This window comes from Myzus persicae, unplaced genomic scaffold, assembly GCF_001856785.1.
Source record: "Myzus persicae strain clone G006 unplaced genomic scaffold, MPER_G0061.0, whole genome shotgun sequence".
NCBI lineage: Eukaryota > Metazoa > Arthropoda > Insecta > Hemiptera > Aphididae > Myzus > Myzus persicae.
The window spans coordinates 470,611-495,341 of NW_019101147.1; the positions used below are offsets into that span (position 1 = coordinate 470,611).

At 30.5% G+C, this 24,731-nt stretch overlaps 3 protein-coding genes across 13 annotated transcripts; 2 read left to right on the forward strand and 1 right to left on the reverse strand.

The window, feature by feature from the left end:
- Nucleotides 1-1,928: 1,928 nt before the first annotated feature.
- Nucleotides 1,929-7,858, forward strand: LOC111027935 (cysteine and histidine-rich protein 1 homolog). Its single transcript, XM_022306438.1, has 6 exons — nt 1,929-2,544; nt 4,913-5,151; nt 5,242-5,453; nt 5,582-5,742; nt 6,881-7,083; nt 7,809-7,858. Exons 1-6 carry the CDS (start codon nt 2,251-2,253, stop codon nt 7,834-7,836), a joined length of 1,137 nt encoding a protein of 378 aa, XP_022162130.1. The 5' UTR covers nt 1,929-2,250; the 3' UTR covers nt 7,837-7,858.
- Nucleotides 7,859-8,005: 147 nt separating this feature from the next.
- On the reverse strand, nt 8,006-15,260 carry LOC111027948 (peroxisomal multifunctional enzyme type 2). Of its 8 annotated transcripts, none has more exons than XM_022306459.1 (17): nt 15,144-15,260; nt 14,318-14,394; nt 13,899-14,036; nt 13,681-13,833; nt 13,476-13,620; nt 13,291-13,418; nt 13,097-13,213; nt 12,875-13,005; nt 11,945-12,068; nt 11,718-11,881; nt 10,942-11,065; nt 10,627-10,799; nt 10,333-10,509; nt 9,784-9,901; nt 8,998-9,201; nt 8,818-8,918; nt 8,006-8,745 (listed from the first exon to the last, which is right to left on the reverse strand). In XM_022306459.1, exons 2-17 carry the CDS (start codon nt 14,370-14,372, stop codon nt 8,632-8,634), a joined length of 2,166 nt encoding a protein of 721 aa, XP_022162151.1. In that variant the 5' UTR covers nt 14,373-14,394; nt 15,144-15,260; the 3' UTR covers nt 8,006-8,631. The 8 variants fall into 8 exon arrangements, with proteins under 8 accessions (XP_022162151.1, XP_022162152.1, XP_022162153.1 ...); XM_022306460.1 differs by lacking the exon at nt 15,144-15,260 and adding an exon at nt 14,924-15,087; XM_022306461.1 differs by lacking the exon at nt 15,144-15,260 and adding an exon at nt 14,686-14,876.
- A 10-nt stretch (nt 15,261-15,270) lies between these two features.
- Nucleotides 15,271-24,649, forward strand: LOC111027947 (hypoxia up-regulated protein 1). Of its 4 annotated transcripts, none has more exons than XM_022306452.1 (16): nt 15,271-15,387; nt 17,283-17,448; nt 17,513-17,781; nt 17,857-18,062; nt 18,939-19,119; nt 19,215-19,401; nt 20,162-20,311; nt 20,375-20,578; nt 20,637-21,060; nt 21,138-21,408; nt 21,470-21,635; nt 21,747-22,010; nt 22,093-22,200; nt 22,277-22,343; nt 22,469-22,681; nt 22,796-23,613. In XM_022306452.1, exons 1-16 carry the CDS (start codon nt 15,380-15,382, stop codon nt 22,897-22,899), a joined length of 2,988 nt encoding a protein of 995 aa, XP_022162144.1. In that variant the 5' UTR covers nt 15,271-15,379; the 3' UTR covers nt 22,900-23,613. The 4 variants fall into 4 exon arrangements, with proteins under 4 accessions (XP_022162144.1, XP_022162147.1, XP_022162146.1 ...); XM_022306455.1 differs by lacking the exon at nt 22,796-23,613 and adding an exon at nt 24,431-24,649 and having other exon boundaries at nt 15,274-15,387; XM_022306454.1 differs by lacking the exon at nt 15,271-15,387 and adding an exon at nt 16,554-16,862 and having other exon boundaries at nt 22,796-22,899.
- Nucleotides 24,650-24,731: the final 82 nt, after the last annotated feature.

Below are 24,731 nucleotides of genomic sequence, written 5' to 3' on the forward strand. Positions count from 1 at the left end.
GTTATTTAAACCAGCATTTTAATTTTAAACAATTACCTATACCTAGTTTCTGAATTAATAAAATTTATAAATACTAAGAAATAAGGAGTAATGATAAGTGATAACAGTAGTCATTAAAAATAGTATAACAAAAATATAAGATAGATGTAAAATTGGATGCAATATTTATTATACTCTAAGGAAAATATTTACAAATTATAAAATGTTGAAAGATATTAATTATATTAATTACTACAATAATAATATTTTTAAATCATTTTATTATACTCCACATCATCCAAGCCTATAATATTATCATGGGCATTGGGGCACAAAGTTATAAATGACTCAAAACCTTCTCTTTTGAAATCCGATGAAAATGTTCAGTTATCTTATAAATATTTTAATGGAAAAATACGATACTCATCTGGATAAGAAAGTTGGCATAAGTAACTTAGTATTTAAAAATATTGTCCTCGAGTGTTCTTAAGAATTCCAAGAATCAGAATTTGAATAATTGCATTATTATTAAAGAAAATGTAGGTGAATATTGTAGCAAATCTTGAGTCATTTGTACCAATTTTACCTATATAAAGATAATAATTATCAAGAAGGTGAGTAGCCTTTAAAAAAAATAACGATTTAATGACTAATTAACTGTGGAATACTAGAATGCTAGTATGCAATGGGTTAAATACCTAGGCGTAATATTTATAGTTCATAATTTTTATTTATCTATTTGGCGTTATCTTAAAATAGTTATAATAGATAGGTTGTTTATTCTGCCTTGTCCGCGGGGAATTTTTCCTAAGCAATTTATACGTAGTATAGAGTGTAAGGTATAGCGAATTATGTGTTACATCTTACACATGCTTCTATGGTAGTCCGGTTATGGTGACAATCTCTCACCGAAGAAAAAGAACATTTCACAGCTCCGAAGACTGACTCGGCTCATTTATCAAACCTTACCATCCACACGAGTACACGACCACCACGCCACCATCACCAGACAGTAGACACAAGACACAAAAAAAAAACAATCGAAACTTCCGAATGAGTGAATGACTGAAAGATAGTGTAAGTACGTAGGAACTAGGAGCTACTCACTAGCCACTACCTATAGTACTACTAGACACTAGTGTCTAGTACAATGGAAGCATGACGGAGAATTTTCGGAACAAATGTCACAGACAAAAAGTTGGTGGGTGGGCAACAGGGTAATGCATTAGTGGGCAATAAGTAGTTGGTGTACTGAATGACTTTATGGTGTAACTGCATTCCAGTATCAGTATTTCAGGGGTAGGTGAGTTGAAAAATGTTTACTATTATCCTAGGGAGGAAAATTATTCGAATCACCAGTGCACTAACAGTACAAGTATTGAAGTATAGATACTATATTAAAGTGCGAGACAAACAGTTATTCGTTATTATTACAACGCATATTGCGTGTCGAGGGAGCGTTTACACGACGTTTGAGGAGAAGGGGGAAGGAGGGCGTCCCGCAACATTGCGAATTGCGAAAGTACAATATTATTATGACTTTACTAAAAAGTAATAATATACCGTCCTTGGGGTGCCACGGCGTTTCGTGCACCGCATAGAGTAATATTATTACTCTATGGTGCACCGCGACGACGAGTGACAACGAGCACGCGCACGCGGCACGCCGTCGGCGATAATCAAATAATCAATACCCGCAATGGTCCCGCATTCGGTCTCGCGGCGGCATGATTATGTGTACACGTCATCCGGACGAGGGCCGCCCGCCGCCGTCACCGCCCAAGGGAAGCGCACCGCCCGCCCGCTCGTCCGCATCGCCAACAGCCGGCCGTAGATCAAGTCCGTGCGCGTGCGCGTGTACGTCGTCCTTGAAGCGCGCAGCCCGATCGAACAGCTGACGCGACTCGGCCGCCCGCCCGCCCGCCCGTCCGTCCGCTGGACAAGTTGTATTTATTATTACGGCGCAGTTGTTGGTTTTTTTTTTATATCGTTTTCCTTTTTCCCGTACCACTTTGGCTCGTCGCGCACCAGTCGAACGTAACACTATTACATCCAATTTTTTTTTTTCATTCCTTTGCTATTTGTTTTTCTTTTTTTCCGTGTTTGCCTTTGCTGCCGTGTACGAGTGTCGCGTTCGCACAATACTGCGGCGGTCGTAAAGTTTCCATACCGAGTAGACGACATTTTTCTGACACACAACCGTTGGGTCTGTTCAAACGCAATTCGTCGCGTCCACGTCGTAATCCGGAAAACAGTCAGGGAAAGCGGACTATGTCCGACGGTGAAAGTTCGGCGCAGACGGCCGCAGTGGAGACGGGCGGCCAGTCGGACAACATGAACGTGGATGGCCAGCATCAGCAGCAGCAGCAGAACGTGTCCATCACCAAAGACGACGGCGAACCGAACCCAAAAAAGGCCAAGCTTTCTGGCGGTTCCGAAGTGTTCGGCCGGGGTGGCGGTGGCGGCGAAAAGCTACACGCCGCTTCGGACAAGCTGGAGCACAGGCTGGGAGGCATACTGTGCTGCGCCGTGTGCTTGGACTTGCCCAGATCGTCCATCTATCAGGTGAGAATTGGCGATTCCGTACGCTATTTCGACTCCCGACGGCCGCATGTTCTTTTTTTTAAAAGACAGTGTCGTCGTCCACGACTCGTCTCGTCGTTGTTGTTGTTATTATTATTATAACTATTATTATTATTATTATTATTATTATTATTATTGTTGTTGTTGTCGTCGTCGTACCAGCTGACCGACGTGCCGCCGCCGCCGCGGCTGTAGTCCCTGGGTCAACGACACTAAATTATGCGCGCGCGAATCTCGTTTGTTGCCTTTCTCCGCCCGTTGTTGCAATAAAATATTATTAAAATATTGTTTCGACATTTTGTCTGTTCGTTTCCGTATTATTGCGCGTCGCGATGACGACACTACTGTTATATTATCGTACCAGAGGTACGGCCTTTTTTGGCATTTCCCAATCCAAACGAGACGCCCTTTCCGCTGCAGCGGCGTGTTCGTCAATGATTTCACACGAATTCCCGAGATTAATCGCGGTCCAACGTCCGCGGTTCAAAGTCCGGCGGCATGCGATTGATACAAATCGTGTGCAATTTATTATTATGTTATAAAAATACATTTTTGGGCCGACGTTGAACGTCGTTAGCCGGCTGTTTCTTTCCGTTATCTGTTTCATGTCGAGCGTGGACATTGGACCCGATTGCGCGATTGTTCGAAATTATTGACAATTAATTAAATATAATTATACTAACCATCCGAACTAAATACTGTCATTATATTATTATATTTGTATGGAATATGGATTAAGTGGTACAGCCGCACAACAGACGAAAAACGCCAAAAACGATTTGGTGACATGTTGTTTCCCCTCGTTAGTGACGAGACCGTGAAAAAGCGACTAAAAAACGAACTTAATTACTCATTTTTTTTATTGTAACGCTGACTGCTAAAAAAAATTCGCAACTTAACACCAATTAGCGTATAAGGTTCAGAATAAACGAAGAGCTATTATTAGATTTGTTCATTATCATTTATCATTAATTATCATCATAATATTTATGTCAAAATATTAGTGAGATTACTATTATTTATTTTATTTTTTTACCGTATCATTGTATAAATATTAGTTATTACAATAGTCAATAGGTACACTAAATTAATTAATAATATTAACTTGTTTAGTGACTTTTTCCGGCATTCCAATGTGACAGACGTCGCTCTCTAATCCGTTTTTAATTTTTATTGGCACCATTCAACCATTTTCACAATGTCACCTATTATATTATACCATTTACCAATTATTTATTTATCGAATCAGAATATAGGTACATCAGTTTACCATGACATTATTTTTAATGGATATTTTCCGAAAACACTTTCGCTATAATAATAATTATTGTGCCCGTGGACTAGGATTTCTAATAACGCTTCCAACGGCTTGCTCTGCGTTACTATCATGCTTATAGCGATATAGTGTTATGAATAATAATAGTGTTCCTCAGTCACGCATCCGAGGGGGGGAGGTCTAGGCTGTTATTACACTCCCTCGTCAGAATAATCCAAAAATATAATACTAGATGTGTCACCCCCACAAGTTGTATTTAAATAATAAGTTAAAACACTCCCCTTAAAAAATCCTGACTGCACGCCTGATGTTAAATCTACTAAATTATATTGGTAGAATTAATGAGGCGTCGTGAATGTAAAACTTATATAATAATATAATTATTCAATGAATACTAGCATAGGCGCAACTAGGGGTTTTTTTTGTCGGAGGGGGTGCTAAAATGTTTTATAGTCTATACCTATAGTATATTATATGTCTCTAATATATTAGGTACTTCGTCATTGGGATAATTTTATCCTACCGGCGATCTGTTCTTTTGCCTTTCGTAACACTTATTTGGGGCAATAAAATGGGAGAGCTAAAATTATAAAACGCTCATATGGGCAACTAGCCGCCACTCGCAAGCCCCCCCCCCCTCAAGGGTTATCAAAAATTGATTAGAAATTTGAAACTATACTCGATCTCAGGGGTTATGAGTTGTGAGCTTCCCCCTTGATTTGCTACTCAATATTGGGGTAATGGGGTACCTACCTTTAAAAATTGACGTTGGAAAATCATGCTTGCATAGTGTTTTGTACTTTCGTAGTAGCCAGTAGGTATAAGCAACAGACGTTAGTAATTACTAATTACTAATTAGTAAACATTTTAACCCTCTCATCGCTTCACATTACTCGCACTTGTAAAAGACATTTTATAGATACTCAAAATATAATCTTCCAGTACTATAAAATGTGGTTTATGCGCAGTTGTCTATCATTCGAGTAGACTAAAAATTAAAATTCTTGTTTGTGGTTTTAAACTTTTTTTAAGGGTATATAATAATGTGCGACGTGTGTTTATCTTTGTTTACAGTGTACAAATGGACATTTAATGTGCGCTGGATGCTTTGCTCATTTGTTGGCTGATGCACGATTACGAGATGAAATGGCCACATGTCCCAATTGTCGCGTGGACATTGCGAAAAACACGGCCACACGTAATTTGGCTGTTGAGAAAGCAGTCAGTGAACTGCCATCAGAGTGTCAGTTTTGCGCCAAAGAATTCCCACGTAACACATTACAACATCACGAACAACAACTTTGTGCAGAACGGTAAACAGTTATTTTTATATTTTATTGTCATATATCATATGTTTTCATGAAAAATAAATTATGCTTATGCTAAACGTTTATATTTTGTAGACCAGTAAAATGTGGATACAGTAAAATAGGCTGCCCATGGCGTGGACCCAGTCATGAAGCATCTGAACACGAAAAAGTTTGCCCTCACCCATCAACTACGGGAAAAGATGTTATGTCTGCACTTGATGCTATGGACCAAAAGTTTCAGGAAGAGAAACTTTTATATGACACCATATTTGACTTGATGAGTTTTGAAAAGATAACATTTAATGGTAAATCATAAAATATACAGTATAGTATACTTATGCTGTAGTAATTAACTAAACTAGGCTAAGAAACCCAACTGAGGATTAAATTAAATCAATACCTAATGGCTAATTTGATTAAACACATTGTTTAGATTTGCAGTTAAAACCATACCGAACAGAAGAGTTTGTACACAAGTTGTACTATGAGACTGCCCGATTTTCAGCGTTCAATTTCCAGTGGGTTGTCAAAACCCGCATCAATAACATGCAAAGAGACCCAGCGTTGAGTGTTGATCGTCACATGTCATACCAGGTAATTTAGTGCAACATTTGTAGGAAAAAAATGTATTAATTTTTAAATTTTTTGTATTGTACTCACTATACTATTTTTAAAATAATATAATTTGAAAAACATTGTTTCATAGAAAAAACAGGTAAGTTCTATTTAATATAAGAAAAAAACAATAATTAACCCATAATATACACAAATGCGTAAAACACAACCACAAGTATCCATGTACGTGTTGTCAGTCCTTTCAGTGTTAGGTTACACCAATAATTGGATGTCATTAGTCATCACTGTAATGTTAAAGGACGACGTGTTTTCAACTATAATCAATGTGACATGGATAATCCATTTATAATTGTGAAACAGGAGACAAGATATGTTTTGTTATATTAATAAACGTTCACAGTTTTCAAGATCACACTACTACTACTTCTAGTACTAGTACTAGTACTACTACAACTGCATCATCTTCATGGTATGGACTCTCAAATCAATCTATCGCTGAATCGGCACATGCACGACAAAATTCATATTGCCATCTATAAAATGTGTTTCTTTTTTTGTTTTTGCCCGTTTCTCTACGTCCGCCACGTCTTGACACATTTTACCTAAACACCATCGAAGAGATAACAACGGCTGAAACATCAATTAAAGACGCCCAATATGGATCAGATCGCAGGATTTTTTTGTATAAACAGTTTTTGTTTTTTACGACATTCTCAAAGTAAAACTTTACGGATTCTTGTTAATTATTCTTGATAGGTTAATATAAACATATTTATTAAAAACTTGTAATTGTATTTTTTTCTTAAATTCATTTTTTAACTGTATAAAGGGTAAGCTTTGGTAAGTCATTAGTCAGAAATATACTAAATTGCTTTTATTTTTTTTTCTTGTCCTGGTAAGTTATGCTAACATTTGGAAGCACTGTGTATAATAATTTGGGTTGAGTTTTGTTTTTCAGGTGCATTCGGACTAATATACTTTTAAAAGAATTTACTTAATAATCATGTTTTACTACTAATATTTCAGGATTATTTTTGCAGGTTATTCGTTGTACTATCTGAAAATACTAATTGATTTTTTTTTTTTTTTTTATTCATTCCTCTGTTTCCTTTACGCCTTCAATTATGTCGTCGTCACGCTGGTCATCTGTAAATAGCTGATTCTGAAAACCAAAATCCCCACACCTATGTCTGTCCATTATCTAGTAGTTAAAGGACCATTTGGTGATATGAAGGTGAATCCGAAAATATATAAGTTTGAATTCAACGAGAATGAAACAGAAACACAATTTGTAACATTGCCATTACCAGACTCAGCCGAATGTAATCGGCTGTTAGCTGCCAAAACAATCAACTTAAGGTATGCAACAAGAAAAATTAAACTGTTGATAAGAATTATGAAAAAAGAGATTGTTTTAAATCACTGAGAAAATTTAACCTTGAGTATAAATATATAATGTATATTTTTAATATTTTCAATTTTATTTTACAACATAAGATTTGATCAAACAATTTTAATAAACTGTGTATTAAATGTATAATTTCAGTAAATTAGTCTATGAAAATAAATGTGAAAAACATATTTAAACTTGATGTTTCTTATCATATATTAATATACAGGTTGAATTTTTAAACATCTACATCCAACTTAATGTTTAAATTATGCTTATAAAAATTCTTAGATTTTTCACAATATTTAAGGAGTATCACTTAGTATTGTACTAACATTTTTTAATTGAAATTTAAGTCATTAACTTTCAATACTAAATATGATAGTCTATTAAAAGGATATTATTTAGTATTAACTTTTGTTTTGGTAAAAATAATTAGATGCAATATTAGCTTTTTGTAATATTATAAAATATAGTTGACTGAGTAGAAACGCACACTTATTGAAATTATAATTACTGACCCATAATTTACGAATTTTCATTCATTTACAAACATAAAAATGGAGCGACTATGCTTCAAAAATCACCCTGTATATTTATATTACATAAAAATAAGTTGGTATGTGCGTCTATTAAAATAATCTTAAATTTTGTTAAAAATAATTATTATGTAGTAATTTATTTTTTTTTTCAGGTTGATCATGTTTTTGGTGTCAAAATAATCACAAAATCAATATATATATATAAATATATAAATAAAGTAATATTTAATCATCAAAAAGCTGTTTCCACTCATATTATTGAAATGATTATTTTTTTTTTTCATTATTATTTACCTAGGCGTATATAGATATAATAGTTTTTTTTAATTAACAAAGCATATTAAGCTAATTTTTAAAAGTTTTATAGTTTATTTTTATCTTATTATTTTATTTTATGTTATTGTTGACGTCATTCCCCATGGTTTCACCTTGCCCTACAGCACGTTTATCTTTCCTTATTGTATTGTATTTTAATATTTTATTGGACATAAATAAAGTAACACATCAAAGTTATTATATGATTTGAGTTTTCATCTTACTGTATATATTCTCCTTTATTTAATATATAATATATTAAAAATGTTTTATATTTAACACAAAATAGTAACTGTATAAAACCACATACATTTAAGTTTAAGGAAATATTTTAAGGATTAATTATTTGACCGGTTTTATAATTAAATACTACACAAACAATGGTGATAAATGAGATTAATAACCATTAATAAATAATACATTCATTTATTATAAATATCACTCGGTAAAAAAGAAAGAAATTTAAACAATAATAATTAACAAATTACATATAAAATATTATTAAACATGTAGATAAATAAATAAATAAAAGATATAAAAAATGTTCAACAATACTTTATCTTAAAATAATGATCCAAGACAAAATCCCTACCCTTAACACCATACCATAAACCTTATATTAAATTAAATTCCTCGAATTCCCAAAACAATAAATTACCTTTACAATTTGGACTCAGTATTTAATGCTTTTAATTTTTGTGCTAACATGATGTTTCCTTTGATTTTCAATTTACCTTTCATAAATGCCATTTGAGGATTTAGCTTTCCAAGAGCCTAGATAAAAGTTTTTTTCATAATATTTGTTATGAATGTATAATACAACATAATATTATATAAGATACTTACCAAATCAATCATATCTGTATCATCAATAGTCAATGTCGTATCTGCTTTAACGCCTTTTTCAGGTTCTCCTCGATAGATTTTACCAGTCTTCAAATCTGCGGCTATTTATTAATTTAATATACTTTAATATTGGAACAAACATCTTAGTTATCAGTGTATTTCTAATAAAATAAGACTTACTCCATGTACTAGTGACTTTACCACTTTTTGTGATATGATAAACAAAGACCCCATTAATAGATTTTAATAAGCTTGGATTAGATTCTATACGTTCTTTCATACCCTCGAATACTGCATCGCTAGGCAGTTCTTCAACTTTACCAGAGCACAAGACCACATGTGGCTTGGCTGGCAATCTAACTTCGTGTAATTCCATGTAAGCGCCTAAAATATATCAGTAATGATTTAAAATAAATATTTTCAAACTATCATTTAATTATTTCATCAATTTCAAATGTTGGCCTTGAAAAAATATGCTGTTTTTATACATAAGTAGATTAAATCTGAAACATGAAACTCACCTAGTGAAAACAAAATCTACGAATAATATAATCCCAAACACTGTGAAAAATAATAAAAATATAACAATAGAAAATATAAGATAAGCTTGATGAAACATAATTTTGAGTTCTAAACTTTTTATTTAAACAATTTGATGATCATTATTAAAAACTAACTATAGACATTTTATTTATAACTGTATGGAAATATTAATTGTATAGGTCAATATGTCAAGTAATTGCATAGATCAATATGCTAATTAATAGAATTGGTAGCATTATTAAAAAGGTATACTAGTATAAAGTATATTTGTTTCAAATTATTAAATGTAACTTTCAAGGCCAAATAATAAATATAATCTAGATGGCTAGACATAAATATGTTTAATGTTTATGTATAAAATAAACATTAATAAACATGATAAATATGTGATCAAATAATTACAATACCTTAAATAAAAATTACCTGATAGAACTGTGTCGTTTGTCTCTGATACTGTAGTTTTGAAGTGAATGCGGTTCCCTTCTCTCCACATTGATGTGCACAATGTTTGGCCTGGTACAACTGGTTTACTGAATCTCACCTAGAGGTCAAAGTAGTTTGTACATTAATGAGGTGTTTGTTCCATGCCTCCTGCACACGAGTTTCATTTTTTCCTCACATTAATTTTATAGCATTTATATTACACAGTACAGTTCAACAATATTCGGCATATACTTTATATTCTTAAAATTATTTGGAATTTTATGTAAAATGCTGACATTGTTATTTTTTATAGCATATTTATTAGCATGCAGCAAAATTTTTCATTATGACCTAATTAATTAAAATTTAAAATTAAAATCATATCTTCTGTAAAAAGAATAAATGTACGTGTTTTATCAAGTAAAAATGTAACAAAAGATAAAGTCATAAATATATTATTAGTAAGTTCACCATGTATAGCCATTGTAGTTCATGTAAATGAAATTTAATGAAATCAACAATTTTTTTTTAAAATTATTATGCAAATACCTTAAGTGATTTGAATAATTTTGAATCATTATCAGCAAATTGTTTGAGTATGTGTCTTACTGAAATACCAAGAGTTGCTAAACCATGAAGTATTGGCACTTGATAACCAGCAGCAAGTGCAAATGATGGATCTATGTGTAAAGGATTTAGATCACCGGATAATCTGTAAACGGCTGCCTAATAACAATTCATTGAATAAGAAATAATTAAAAATAATTTTAGTATAAATTTGTACTAAAAATAATAAGAAATTAATAAGCAAAACATACCTAATGCATAAATAAAAATCATTACTTGATTTACAGAAGTTTTCTCAGTAACGGTAGAATCTGGAGACCGTTTAGGTTCATCAAGTATTGGAATCATAACACTTGAAACTCGTTTCCCTCCAAATCCTCCAGCTGACACAACAAAAGTACATATTTGTGATGTGACAATCAAATCACCAAATTCATCATATGTTTTACCTAAAATAATTTAATGAGAACATTATCAAGAACTTAGTATCTAGCATATTATAGATTAAATAATTTGTAAAATACAATGTTTTTATTAATTGTTCATAACAATTTTTCTAGAATTATTTAAATTATGAAATAAAACTCATACCATCAACAACAATAATAGCATTTTTTCCTTTATCCAAAACATCAGAAATACAAATTTTAGTTGTAAGTTTAGCTTCAGTTGGAAAGGGCTTGTGTAGTTCTAAATATTGTTCACCATGCAAAACCTATCAAATATAAACATCAATTTTGAATAATACAGAACAGTGTTGGAATATAAATCATAGTAAAAATGTACTAAGAAAATATTTTATAAATACTAATTAGTAATGTAATATTATAACTAAAACATGACATTTGATAACTTTGTTCGCTAAATCATTATTATAAAGTAAATGGTTATATTTTATTACAAAATTTAACTATGAAAATGAATATCCCAACATTTGGAAAACCTAATCTAAACTGCAAGAAAAAACTGAGTTATAGTTAGCTAAATTTTTACCAGAAAAAAGGGATAATTTTAACTATGCAATGACATTTTTTACTTGTTTTATAATACCATTTATACAAAAAAGTTATTATTTGTATGTATTATAAGCTTAAATAATTTTGTTTCCTTTATGTTATAAAAAAAATAATAAAACAATGTTGTATGATTAATGTTCTCTTCTTATTATGGTGAAAATAGGGTATCTTGCAATTTCTATACTTTTTATAAATTTAATATAATATAATATTCTGTAAAATAGTTTATTATAATAAAACATTATTGGCTACATAGGTTTAATTCTCTCTATCCCTAGATATTAAATGATCCACATATATGTAATATGTTGTATTATATGCCAAAAAAATTAGCATACATATAACTTATACCTGAGATAAATCAAACTCTCTACCAGGTATCGCCTCAGTTATTACACTACTACCCATAGTAGCCATCAAACTAGGTAAAACTGCATAAGTAGGTATTGTAGAGAAATTTTCATGAGATTCATATAAGTATTGTAAATCACTTTCTTCTTTTACATTTGCTCCAACTATGAAAAAAATATTATGATTTTTAATTATACAGTTAGAAATAATTAATATTTAAAATTTACCTCCAATAGCATAAAGAATGGAATCTCGGTAATTGTAACTGAACACACCACTAGCTTCATTTGAGGTTTCTACTGGACCAGATTTTATTTCATCTAAAACTCCTAATAAAGTTGAAGATGCTTCCTACAATCAACAGTTCGTATTGTTAATTGAATAAATAATAAGAAAAAATTGGTACTTATATGTTATCTTTGACTATCACGTCACTTATCTGGTATCTCAACTACCAGCTGAAGTTTCAAACACTATAGTTTCTGTCATCTAAACTGTGAAATACTCATCACTCATCAGTCAATTTTCATAGGACAAAATTTAATACTTGGTTAACCGACATTCAAAATTTTTTTTATTATTTAGTATTTACTATTAAATTAAAAATATGAATCGAAATAATTTACCATTAAAAAGACACTCTTGAATTATTTCAAGAAAAATGTTTGAATTTAAGACACTATGAATGCAAGTGATCATACAAAAAACCTACAAGGCTCCTAAAAATGAAATCTTGTGGAAATGTAAAGTAAAGATAATATGATTACTGGTAATTAGTTAGTAAAAATAACAGAATTGGTAGTTACATCACATAATATACCTTATCCTACAAAACAAGCAATGAGTGTATGAAAAGTGTAACAACAAAGAGTTTGCTTTTTGATAACTCGATTACTCATACACAAGGTAGTGTGAGGTAGTAGGGTAAATTTAGGTACATATATGAATAGAATATTGTATTTTGTAGCCAAAACAGGCTACATCACTACGAAATGTTGTTATGCCGCTCGCTAGTAATGCTGTTGTTATACACAGTTCTTGTCTTGTAGTACAAGTAGTATACTGTCTATTTTACGACATCAGGTAGTTGAGATGATAGAATTGAGACAGTCTGTAGTCAAGATGGCGGATAAGTAACAAAATATTAATTTAATTACTTCAATAGAATCCAGTCTAGTTGCCTGGGACATATCAGTCAACTGATTCCAAACATCACGGACATTTTCTGGAGCCACTGTGTCTGTAATCTTGTGTCTAAGTATAGCACCAGTTCCTCTCACCAAATGACCTATAATTATAATTCCCTTGGTAAGTTAGCCATGTTTTAATTATTTAACATGGGATAAGGGATTTAGCAATAACATTTTTTAAAGTCTTACATTTTGTAGCCCATCCAGCAGCTGATTCAATAATAGAACCGTTTTCATCACAGTCCTCATGACAAAGCCAGACAACAACAGGAGCAATTAGTTCAGGTTTTAATTCGGCAAAGAAATCTAAAGAATATTATTATGAAAATATTAGAATATATTTATGTAAACGTAACTTGAAATTGAGATTTTTTAATATTTACCCGGTGGTAAAATATCTTCAGTTAGTCGAGATGCTGCTGTTGGTACGATAACATTACAGTTGATATTGTTTTTCCTACCTTCAATTGCCATAGTGTTACAAAGACCCACTAGACCCAATTTGGCAGCCCTTGGAAAAAAAAAATATTATCATTTTGTTAAAATAAATACTATTTAAATTTATTACGAGTAGTTTGCTTGTCCAAAATTTCCATATAAACCAGAATTAGAACTTGTGACAATAACTCTACCATAATTTTGTTTACGAAAATGAGGCCATGCAGCTTGTGTTACTTTAAAAGCACCTTTTAAATGAACATCATGTACCAAATCTATAGTGGAAAACAATTTTTAATAACATTTAGATAAAATTAATTGGATTAATTACTAACTCCAGTCAGATTCGCTTATTCGTGCAAACGATTTATCTCTTAGTATTCCAGCATTATTCACTACTATGTCAATACGACCAAAGTTCTCAAGTGCAGTCTGTACTAATTTATCACCATCAACTACAGAGTCATAATTGGGTACAGCTTTTCCACCTAATAATAATTTAAAATAATTTATAATGTTTTGTGGAAACAAATTATTACAGAAATTGACTTACCTTTAGAGCGGATTTCTGCTACAACAGAATCTGCAGCTTTGCTACTGCTACCATCTCCAGATCGACTTCCTCCAAGATCGTTGACAACGACGGAAGCTCCACGCTCAGCAAATAATAACGCATAAGCTTTACCCAAACCTTAAAATAAAAACACAATTTTCAAAAAAAATTTTTTAGATAGTGAGTAACAACAAACATTTTAAATATATTTTGTTGATGTAACTGTAAAAAATGTTAAAACTTAATGAATGTGTTATCTTAATACAAAAATAAAACAAATTAAATGTATTAATTAACAATATAAAATATAAAAATAATCATCAGTAACACAAAATATAGATAAACTAATACCTAATCAGTAAAGTTTGAAAAAATAAGACTTAATTATGGTATGGGTACATTAATTATCTTCCACAAACCTGCACCAGCTCCAGTGACAATTGCCACTCGTCCATCAAAGCGTAATTTGTCCATGTTGTATTTTAACAATTCTAGACTAAAAAATATCACATAATATATTTTGTATGTATAATATATATTATAAATGGTTTATTATGTAGGTATGCACAATTAACTAACAAGGGTTGATATGAGTTTTAAGAAAATATTAAAATTAAAATTCAATGAATTAAGTGTTTCAAAACCAAACTTCATATTACACATCAGTAACTGTAAGGTAAACTTTGACCTGTATGACTTATACATTCATATGTACCTATTGGATATTGACGTAAAAAGTGGTATTTACAATGAATAATTGCTTTGGAGATAGGTACGATCTTCAAACCTGGAAATCGAGAGCTCCAAACGTTTGGTCACCTACAGAATTTGTGAGGTGAATTATCGACGTGAATCATGTAATTATGATTCAAGAGCAATTTGCATGAACTGCATAATATTTAATAAAAATTATTCAAAAACTCCGTGCGCACCAGACTACGAGTGGGGAATCGTATTCCGTTGGAGACAGTAATTTTCAAGGACGCAACTAAAGATAACAAACAATAACAATAGGTAGTAAATACCTATTAACGAGTAGATATCTCTTTTCTATGCGAACATTCACAGACTACTGAAGAAGGTAGTGAAGAACTGACAAGTGGGCAGTGACCCCTGAACTACAGGAGTGTTGAGTATAATGACTATAGATATACCAGTATACTTGTCTATTGTGACTACTAGTTAGCAGTTATTACAGACATGTACATTAATATACCGGGGAGTTTTAACTACAATTATCAGTACCTATTCAGTTCCGTATTCGAATCACTCTAATCACTAATTGACTGTCTTCGTCAGTCGTCACGAATTTGCAACCAGACACTGGCCAATTGGCAAGACTTTTTCAGAATTTCAGATCTCCACGTTTCACCATTCACCAAAACTCAGTTTTTTTTTTTTAATATTTTTATAGCAGTGATTTTTAAGCGGTGTCAGCAGTTTGATAGCACTTATCACGAATCGACATGTAGCATGGATAAATGATAAGGTAATGTTCATCGCCGCGACCTTAGAATATATCATTCACCATGTTAATTAATTGGAAAGTCGGTAATTCTTATTCAAAATAAAATGCAGTAATTACCGTGCACTGTGCAGTTTAACCTCCCTTTTGTCATGATCTCAATAAAAAAATTTAAAAAATCCTTTATAAATCCTTTTCTGATTTTTTTTTAAAAAATATGGTAGCCCTTTTGAAGTTATTTACTTAAATATGGAGAAAAAATAATTTTTAGATCTGGTGAATTATGAATGAATGAAAGCAACCTATATTTTCAAAAACACAGCATAATATTGTAAAATTGCAAGGCTTTCACACTTAGTTCCCTAACGCTAATCCAATTGTTAATAAAGAACTCACTACTTGTTAACAAGTTTATAGCTCTTATTGCGTTACGGGACTATAAAATTGACTAGTGCATACCTAGTAGTTCATGGGGAATATTGGATATTAAATAATGTCATTTAAGAAAACTGAACAAATTCCTTCTGGACAAAAAATAAAAGCATAAATATTAAACAATAATAATAATATACAATTCAAATAAATTTGATCGATATAATTCCAAATTCCAATACAAATTATAAAAACTTAAATAAATATGAAATAATTAAATAGGTAGTACAAATCAAAAATAACGTAAGTAACTTATATTTTTTATTCTGGTAATATAGCTCACGGAAATTAAAAAATTAAAAATATCATCATTTGAAAAACTTTTACATAACTTTTTTAACCTGTCGTCTTCACCTAAATTATTACGAAAACCACCTATAATAATACCATCTTATTATATTTACAATGTACCTACTACCTATCATACCATTCATACCTATAGGCTATAAAGCCATAAACGTATATCTTAAATCGTGGACCAAACATCAAATTAACCAGTATAATATTGTGTTTAATCCGAATAATATTTAAATATTAACATTTAAGATCTAAGATCTACAAACTATAAAAAATCCATAGTGAACTTCCACACAGAATACGTTGCATATGATCGACTTTGACACAATTTGAGGTCCACTGATTAGTGATAACGTTTTGATACCACCATCATTATAATATATATATAGATAACCCAATGGCTAACTTAACTCAGGTCTCGGGTTCGTGAACTTATTCAAGTCCTTATTAGTTATTGGTACAATAGATCATATTATAATAGTACATAATTAACTAAATAAATTCTATTGTATAACTATTTATAAATATAAAATATAAGGTTTATGGATTATACGTATCTGTCCGTGACCGTGTTCGATCAATAAAAAATAAAAAGAGGCATCCACGTTTTAAAAACATCCTTATCAATGGAAATGCATTGGAAATTTGAGTAATCTGTGGTAGGTAATATAAACTTTAGGAAAATTGGCAGATACGTGTCAAGACAGTCGACCAATCAGAAGCGGCCAAATCGGCGATTTTGTTGGTTTTTTTTTGTACACAAGTAAAAGGTAAAACTAATATGTGTTGAGTTACGTTAATGTTACATCTTATATTTAATTTAACTTAGAATACGTAATCTTTAGCCTTGTGCCTGACTTTTACGTTAGTGGTTAGGGTATTCAACCTAATTGTCCGTAATAAATTTAATTGATCTTTACTGTACTTATATTACTTGGATTTCCAACATAATTGTGAAAATTCTACATTGATAATATTATCAATATCAGACATGATACTTTCCACTTTACCCGGTGGATTATTCCTATTTTCGTTGTAAATCAAATACGATTATTCCTAAAATATAGTGTTAGGGCAAATAGTATACTTATTACTTTTTAGCTACGTAAGTAAACTTGGTATTTTTATATTTTGAAATTTTTTATTTAATTTAGACAAATAATTGTTTCCCCTACATCAATTTTATTTAGGTCTTTACTCTTGACAATCTTCAAAATGAATATCCCCCCATACTGGAAATGTGTCACAGCGCTGACCACGTTATTGGTTTTGAGCTTACATATTGCAAATGTACACGGTTTAGCTGTAATGAGTGTCGATATCGGTTCAGAATGGATGAAAGTAGCAATAGTTTCAGTAAGTATTACATAATAAATTAATCATGTATAAATATACTTTAATGTGCTTAAATTATGTATAGCCTGGTGTACCAATGGAAATAGCTCTTAATAAAGAATCTAAAAGGAAAACTCCGACTGCTATAGCATTCCGCAATGGCGAACGTACATTTGGCGAAGATGCACTTACAGTTGGCGTTCGATTCCCATCCAACTGTTATATTTATTTTCTTGACTTACTAGGAAAGAAAATAGACAATCCAATTGTAGATCTCTATAAGAAACGTTTTCCCTATTACAACATTATTCCTGATCCAAAAAGAAATACAATACTCTTCAAGCACGGTGAATCGTATGTATAAATTATATAGGCAACTAACTATAGTATATATACCCAATATTATTTTATTAACTTATATAATTGTAGAGATGATTATTTTTCACCCGAAGAACTTGTGGCAATGATGTTGGAAAAAGCAAGAGAATTCGCACAAGATAGTGCTGGGCAAGCTATAAATGAAGCAGTGATTTCTATTCCTGGTTATTTTGGTCAAGCTGAACGAACCGCAATGTTGAAAGCAGCAGAAATTGCTGGAATTAAAGTATTACAACTTATTAACAGTTACACAGCAGGTAAAGTATTATAGACATATTACCAAATTATGTTCTGTTCTCAAAAATCAAAATAATACTTATTATTTATAAAGTAAAATTAATATAAAATACAAAAGTTTTTGAATACTTAATGCTATGTAGAAATATAGCTGGATAAAATTGAAATTGATATTAACAAAAATAACATAAAACACTATCGATTTTTAATATCTGCATAACATACAAAATCTTAGTCTATACTTAAAGTATAACCCAAGTTCTGTTTTCATTGGAAAATTCAAATGTTTTTCCATACTATGTATTCTGAAATACCTTACCAACAATATCTTACTTATAGTTACGAAATAGGTTATACCTGTGATGAGAGAAAAGTTGTTAAGCAAATGAGGTTTAAATTGAATAATGGGTTTGTGTTTGTAAGTAAATTTTTGATAATTTTCGATTACACATAAGTCGTGTATGTAATCAGCAAATAAATATATCCTCTTATCTGAAGTTAATCTTGCAGTCATTATTTGTATTAACTGAATGTTATGTATTTATGTACATTTATACTGTTTATTTTTTTTTTTTTCATACTTTTAGTTAGCTTAGAAACTCTTGCTTACACATTAGTTTGTGTAAAGAAATTAATAAACTCTTTCATTCAATCTATAATTAAAAATGTTTTCAAAATGTTATACTTAGGATATTGTTAATATTATGATGAATAATTCATATCTAGGGCTGGAGTTATAAACCCTAAAAATCCCTTATAAAGAATAATTTTGGTATAAATGATTATATAAACTGCGCATAAAAATGCATAAAAGCTTTATTTAAATATATTATAAAACTTAGAAATTGAAAATTGTAAAATAAAAATAAATTGGTTTTTATGTTATTTTTTTTTAGCTGCATTGAATTATGGTATATTCCGTACAAAAAGTTTTAATGAAACATCTCCGATGTACATGATGTTTTACGATATGGGAGCATATGGTACTCAAGTATCAGTTGTTTCCTATCAGTTGATAAAATCTAAGGATAGAATAGCTCCTGAACTTCAACCTCATCTTGCTGTACTAGGAGTAGGGTTTGTATCTCAATTTAAATTTTTGTTGCTATGAATTTTGAATGATTTATTTTCTAAAAATGTGATGTAATAAATTTCAATATTTTATCTATTAGCTATGAGCGTAATTTGGGTGGCTTGGAAATACAATTACGACTAAGAGATTACTTAGCAGCCAAATTTAATAATCTTAAATTAACACCCAATGATGTTACTAAAAATGCTCGATCAATGGCAAAATTATTCAAAGAAGCTGGACGATTAAAGAATGTATTAAGTGCCAACACTGAACATTTCGCCCAAGTAATTTAATATTATTTTAATTAGGTTATATTGTAAGTTGAATTGATTTTTCCTCAAAACTTGTTAATTTTATGCGGAATAGTATTAAGGACTCCACCCCGCATGTGTTATCTTTGTCTTACAAACTTACAACATAGCTAAGACTGTTTTGTGTGAAATAGCACCACTCAAGTTGTAGCCCAGGCTAAGCAACTAAAATTTCACACTTTAAACAAGAGAACATTTACCGTGCAACGTCATTTTTGTTTTGATGTCACTAATATATAAAAACGTTATTGTTTAAAAATTCATTATTTCAAAAATGAATAACTTTTTATCAAAATTTGAGACAATTATAAAAAAATTGCAATTTGTATAAGATATCTACTGTAAGGACAACTTATAAGAAACCCTGTATTTTATTTTTAAGTTTTTGATCGAGAAACACATTTTATCAACATTAATCAGGGAAAAATCAAAAAGAGAATTTTTTTAAATATCTAAAAAAAATTCAACTAAACATTTGGTAAAAAATGTCAAGACCACAATTGTTTCTCTCTGAAAAAATAAGAAAATCAGTTGTTTCAAAACCTAATATTGCATGAATATTCATTTGTGTTTTTGTTGGTTTTCCTAATTATTCAATTAAGTACCAACATAATTAAATTTTCTATCAAAAAATCTCACAATGATAACATTGTTATGATCAAAAATATGATGATAGCTGTAATACACGTATAATGCTTTCTTACTAATCACTAAAGTAAATATTTAATTTCAGATAGAAGGTTTAATTGATGAAAAAGATATGCGTATCAAAGTTACGAGGGAAGAATTAGAAGAATTGTGCAAAGATTTATTTGATAAAGTGGTTCTTCCAGCTCAAAGAGCTTTAGAAGCATCTGGACTAACTATCGAACTGATTGAACAAGTATATTTTTATTTTATTTTCAATGAAATAATAATTCTATTACATTTTTAAATAATATTTTAGGTTATGTTATCTGGTGCTGGTACTAGAGTTCCTCGAGTTCAAGACCGTTTAGTCAAAGACTTAAAGAGTAATCAACCTCTTGGTCGATCCTTGAATACTGATGAAGCTTCTGCTTTAGGAGCTGCATATAAAGCAGCAGATCTTAGTAATGGATTTAAAGTAAAGGCATTTATTACTAAGGATGCTACATTATTCCCCATACAGGTTAGTTATTTTATTGTTTTGAACAAACTCAGTACTTTATAAACTAAATTATTTTTAGGTAACATTTGACAAAGAGGTAATAGATGAAAATAAACCAGCAAAACAAGTCAAGCGCATTTTGTTTGGTCACATGAATCCGTATCCACAACGCAAAATAATAACATTTAATAAACATCAACAAGATTTTGATTTTACTGTGGGTTATGCAGAACTTAGCCATTTAGATGAAAATGAAATTAAATGTTTAGGTTCTTTGTCACTAAGTAATATTAAATTGAATGGTGTACGAGATGCCTATTCCAAATATCAAGGTCAAGAAGGTGCAGATACCAAAGGAATAAAAGCACACTTTGCAATGGATGATAGTGGATTATTAATTTTACAAAATGTGGAGTTGTTGATTGAAAAAACTGTTACTGCTGATACAGAAGAAGAATCTACTTTATCAAAGATTGGAAGTACCATTAGCAATTTGTTTAAAAGTAATAAATAGTTACAATTAACCTAAAACTTAAAATAGTAAATTAACGTTTTAATAATAATTAATCATATTTAAAAGGTCCTGAAGAAGTATTAAAAGAAGATAAACCAGTACATGAAGCTCCAGAAGAAGATCCTATTCCCCAAGCTTCTAATAGTACAACAAATAACACGGATACTTTTGATCAAACAAACAGTACTGAACAAGTGAAATTAAATGATACAATTCCAATTTCTGATTCTAAGAAGAATTTAAAAGTTGTTACAATTAAAGAAACTATTGATGTTAACCATGAATACTTGTTTGTACTTCCTGCTCAAGATGATGATTTGCAAAGTTCAATTAATAAGTATGATACTTATAGATATATGAACAATTATTTCTTTATTTGAGCTATTATTAATTTTTAGGATAACAGAACTTAAAGAAATAGATTTAGCAAAATCACGCAAAGAAACCTCTTTAAACAATTTAGAAACAGCTATTATTGAAACACGTGAAAAATTAGATCAATCTGATTATTCTAGTTCTGCTACTGATATTGAAGTTCGATCAATTTTGGATAAATGTTCTGAGGTAATAATTATTACAATTAATTTAAATGTTGAATAATAAATATTCAATATTGTAACACTTAAATAAGTTATAATTTTAAATATTAATTTAATTTAAAATGTATTTGTTAAGATATCAAATTGGTTGGAAGATGATGGTTTTGGTGCTGAAGCTGAAATTTTGGACTCTAAATTTGATGATTTGAAAAAAATAGTATTACCTGTTTGGGAAAGAACTTTTGAGCATGCAGAAAGACCATCAAGATTGGAAGCACTAAATAATGCATTGAACAGTAGTAATTCATTTTTGGAAAAAATAAAAAATACCACGTTGGATGATACTCCATTTACACAAGTAGAAATAGATACACTTGACAAATTGATTTCTGAAATTACAGTAAGAATATTGAAATTTAAAAATTAGAATAACAAGAATAACAGTTAAATACAATCAAAAAAATGTTTTATTTTATTTGTAGAGTTGGAAAGATAAGCAAGTAGAAGAACAGGAAAAACTTCCAAGATCTGTTGATCCTGTGTTGACGATTCAAACAATTGCAATGAAACATTCATCGATAGAACGCGAGGTGCTTAATAATATTAAAAATATATACTTGTAAATATAAATTCTCTTAACAATTTATATAAATATTTTTTTTTTAGATGAGATATTTAATGACAAAATTCACTTCATGGAAACCAAAAAAGAAAGAGGAACCTAAAGTTAAAGGTAAGTGTTACCTCTCAATCCATTTATTTTTTATTTAACAGACATGATTGAATTAGAGTGAGATTTTTATGTTGTTTGACTTATCCGACTAATATAACTTAAATCAATAATTGTTGTTCGTGAAGCACCAACATCACAGACTGACAGTGAAAAAGCTAAAACACCAGAAGAACAAGATAATGATTCTACAGTTGAGACTAACACACAAGATGATGTAGAAAAGTCTACTGCACATGAACCCAGTAGTACTGTAGAAGATAATGCCAAATCTGAAAGTCCATTAAAAACAGATAAAACCAATCCAACTGATCTACCAATAGTTGAACCTACCAAAACTGGTGAGAATTTCAAGATGTTTATCAACGGTGATGGAGCACGGCAGTTTTTAATTTATTTACTATAGTTGCTTATTGCACAATGCTTGCTCAGTTCTGCCATGTATATTTTTACAGAAAAAAATTCCAAATTGCCACATGATTTAAAGGCGGATATTTCATCGTGGATTTCATCAGCATTGGTTATTTGTATTATACAAATTGCATTTCGCTTATTTTAGTAATTGAATCACTCATTTTAAAGAGTACATTTTTAAGCATGTATGTCTTGTAACTTTCTGGGATATCTTCTATAATTTTGCTCTACCTAATGAAAAATACTAACATAATATACTTATTTGAAGACTTACTTATCTTTCACGAATACCAACACATTTTTAGAGGTCTATTATGTTTTCCTTAAAACTATTTATTACAGTTATTCATTTTTAAACATAAATTGTGGTAAATAATTTGTGAGGAAATATGGCGAAATGTACTTAAACATAGCGTGTGATTATTGGTCACTATTAATTTGAATATTGTCTTGTATTCTTGTATACACTTTAAAGGGGGAAATGTTATAAGTTAACAACAGTAATATACTTTGTCCCACTAGAGAACATGCTGTGTGTTAACAAGAATAGGTCCAGCTCATCACATCCTCCATCAAATTTTCGATAAGTAGCATGCGATTGTAGGGATACCCCTCACCGTTGATGGCAACCAACTGCACTTGTCTTGTATATTATGGTTGGCCATCGTCGCATATAATTGGCTGCATGGAGGGGATGCGGCAGTCTAGTCGGTCGACAGACCTCATTCTAAATGTGCAGATCTGCCATGTTCTCTTGTGAAACAGTAAATAATTAGTTTTTAGCAATCTTAAATAGAAAAAAAAAGGATATTTGTGCTGATACAAACATTTTTTAGCCTAAATACTACCACTAGCTCCTTGCTTATTTAGCCTATAGTAGTAAGCATCATTAAAATTTTAATAACTAATGTTATGCACTAAATGATTTGTTTCTTCTTAGTTTAATTTGATTATATTTTTCAATGATATTATTTATTTTATTTCTAATAATAAAACCAAACTGTAACTGTTGGTCCTTAACTAGGTTAATAACATTCAAATGTTAATTTACTTACTGAAATATAAGTCATATTAAAAATAGGTTACAGTAAAAGTATTCATACCCAGATTTTGGTAAATGTCCAAAATCCTGGTTTTTAATGATTGATATTAGTGAATTCTAAGAAATACAAAATAATTTATTATTTTCAAAAACTGGTAAGTGTTAGTGAAATATATTTTAGTTGAGAATTAAATACTAATTAGTAATTAGATATATTTCAATGTATGAATGCACAACATTGAATTTGATAATCACCGTCTTTTAAATTAAATAACACTGATTTACTAATACAAATTACAATGTTCATTTTCCTATATGTTTATTAATATTGCATATCCTATTCAGAATAAGAAAGGTACAAGGCAAACTTGTGTGCATGGGTGTGGCTTTGTTCCAACTCTATGCTGGAGCTCCAGCGTTGGTGGGTGAAGCATTTGACCACAACCCATGAAAACTGGTCGCCGCCCGGTACCTTTCTTATTCTGGATAGATTATATACTGAATACTGATATACAAATAATAATTCTTTTTTAAGGTTTAGAATTTGCTACATTTTATATATTATTCAAATCTATGTACATTTGGTAACTAAATATCTTTCGTATCACTTAATTAAGATTATTTTTTGTTATAGGGGAAAAAGAAGATGAAGCACACACGGAGTTATAATAAAAGAAACTAGGTGGCTAAATTGTGCAAGTGAACACAGGCTATCGTGCATTCCAGGATCCAGTTATTGAAGACTAATGTTTATTCTGTACATTTTTTTAATTTATTTACTCTGGATAACTGCATTTTGTTGTATTTTATAATTACATCGTTGGAAATAAAATAGGACACATAAAAAAAAATATGTGTTGTTAAAATCGGATGAAATAAGTAAAATTATTTTTTTTTTTAACTGGTTTTAAATGGTTTCTAAGCGCACATTAATA

What these genes read in the sequence shown, in the direction of transcription:
- LOC111027948 (XM_022306459.1), bottom strand. Translation starts at nt 14,372, where the DNA reads ATGGACAAATTACGCTTTGATGGACGAGTGGCAATTGTCACTGGAGCT. An exon ending in TTTGGACAAGCAAACTACTC is followed by an intron (nt 13,419 to 13,475) that starts GTAATAAATTTA and finishes TTTTTTTCCAAG; the next exon opens with GGCTGCCAAATTGGGTCTAG. An exon ending in ATACAGATATGATTGATTTG is followed by an intron (nt 8,746 to 8,817) that starts GTAAGTATCTTA and finishes ACTTTTATCTAG; the next exon opens with GCTCTTGGAAAGCTAAATCC.
- LOC111027947 (XM_022306452.1), top strand. An exon ending in CTTGCTGTACTAGGAGTAGG is followed by an intron (nt 19,120 to 19,214) that starts GTTTGTATCTCA and finishes TTTATCTATTAG; the next exon opens with CTATGAGCGTAATTTGGGTG. An exon ending in CTATCGAACTGATTGAACAA is followed by an intron (nt 20,312 to 20,374) that starts GTATATTTTTAT and finishes ATAATATTTTAG; the next exon opens with GTTATGTTATCTGGTGCTGG.
- LOC111027935 (XM_022306438.1), top strand. Translation starts at nt 2,251, where the DNA reads ATGTCCGACGGTGAAAGTTCGGCGCAGACGGCCGCAGTGGAGACGGGC. An exon ending in CCAGATCGTCCATCTATCAG is followed by an intron (nt 2,545 to 4,912) that starts GTGAGAATTGGC and finishes CTTTGTTTACAG; the next exon opens with TGTACAAATGGACATTTAAT. An exon ending in CAACAACTTTGTGCAGAACG is followed by an intron (nt 5,152 to 5,241) that starts GTAAACAGTTAT and finishes TATATTTTGTAG; the next exon opens with ACCAGTAAAATGTGGATACA.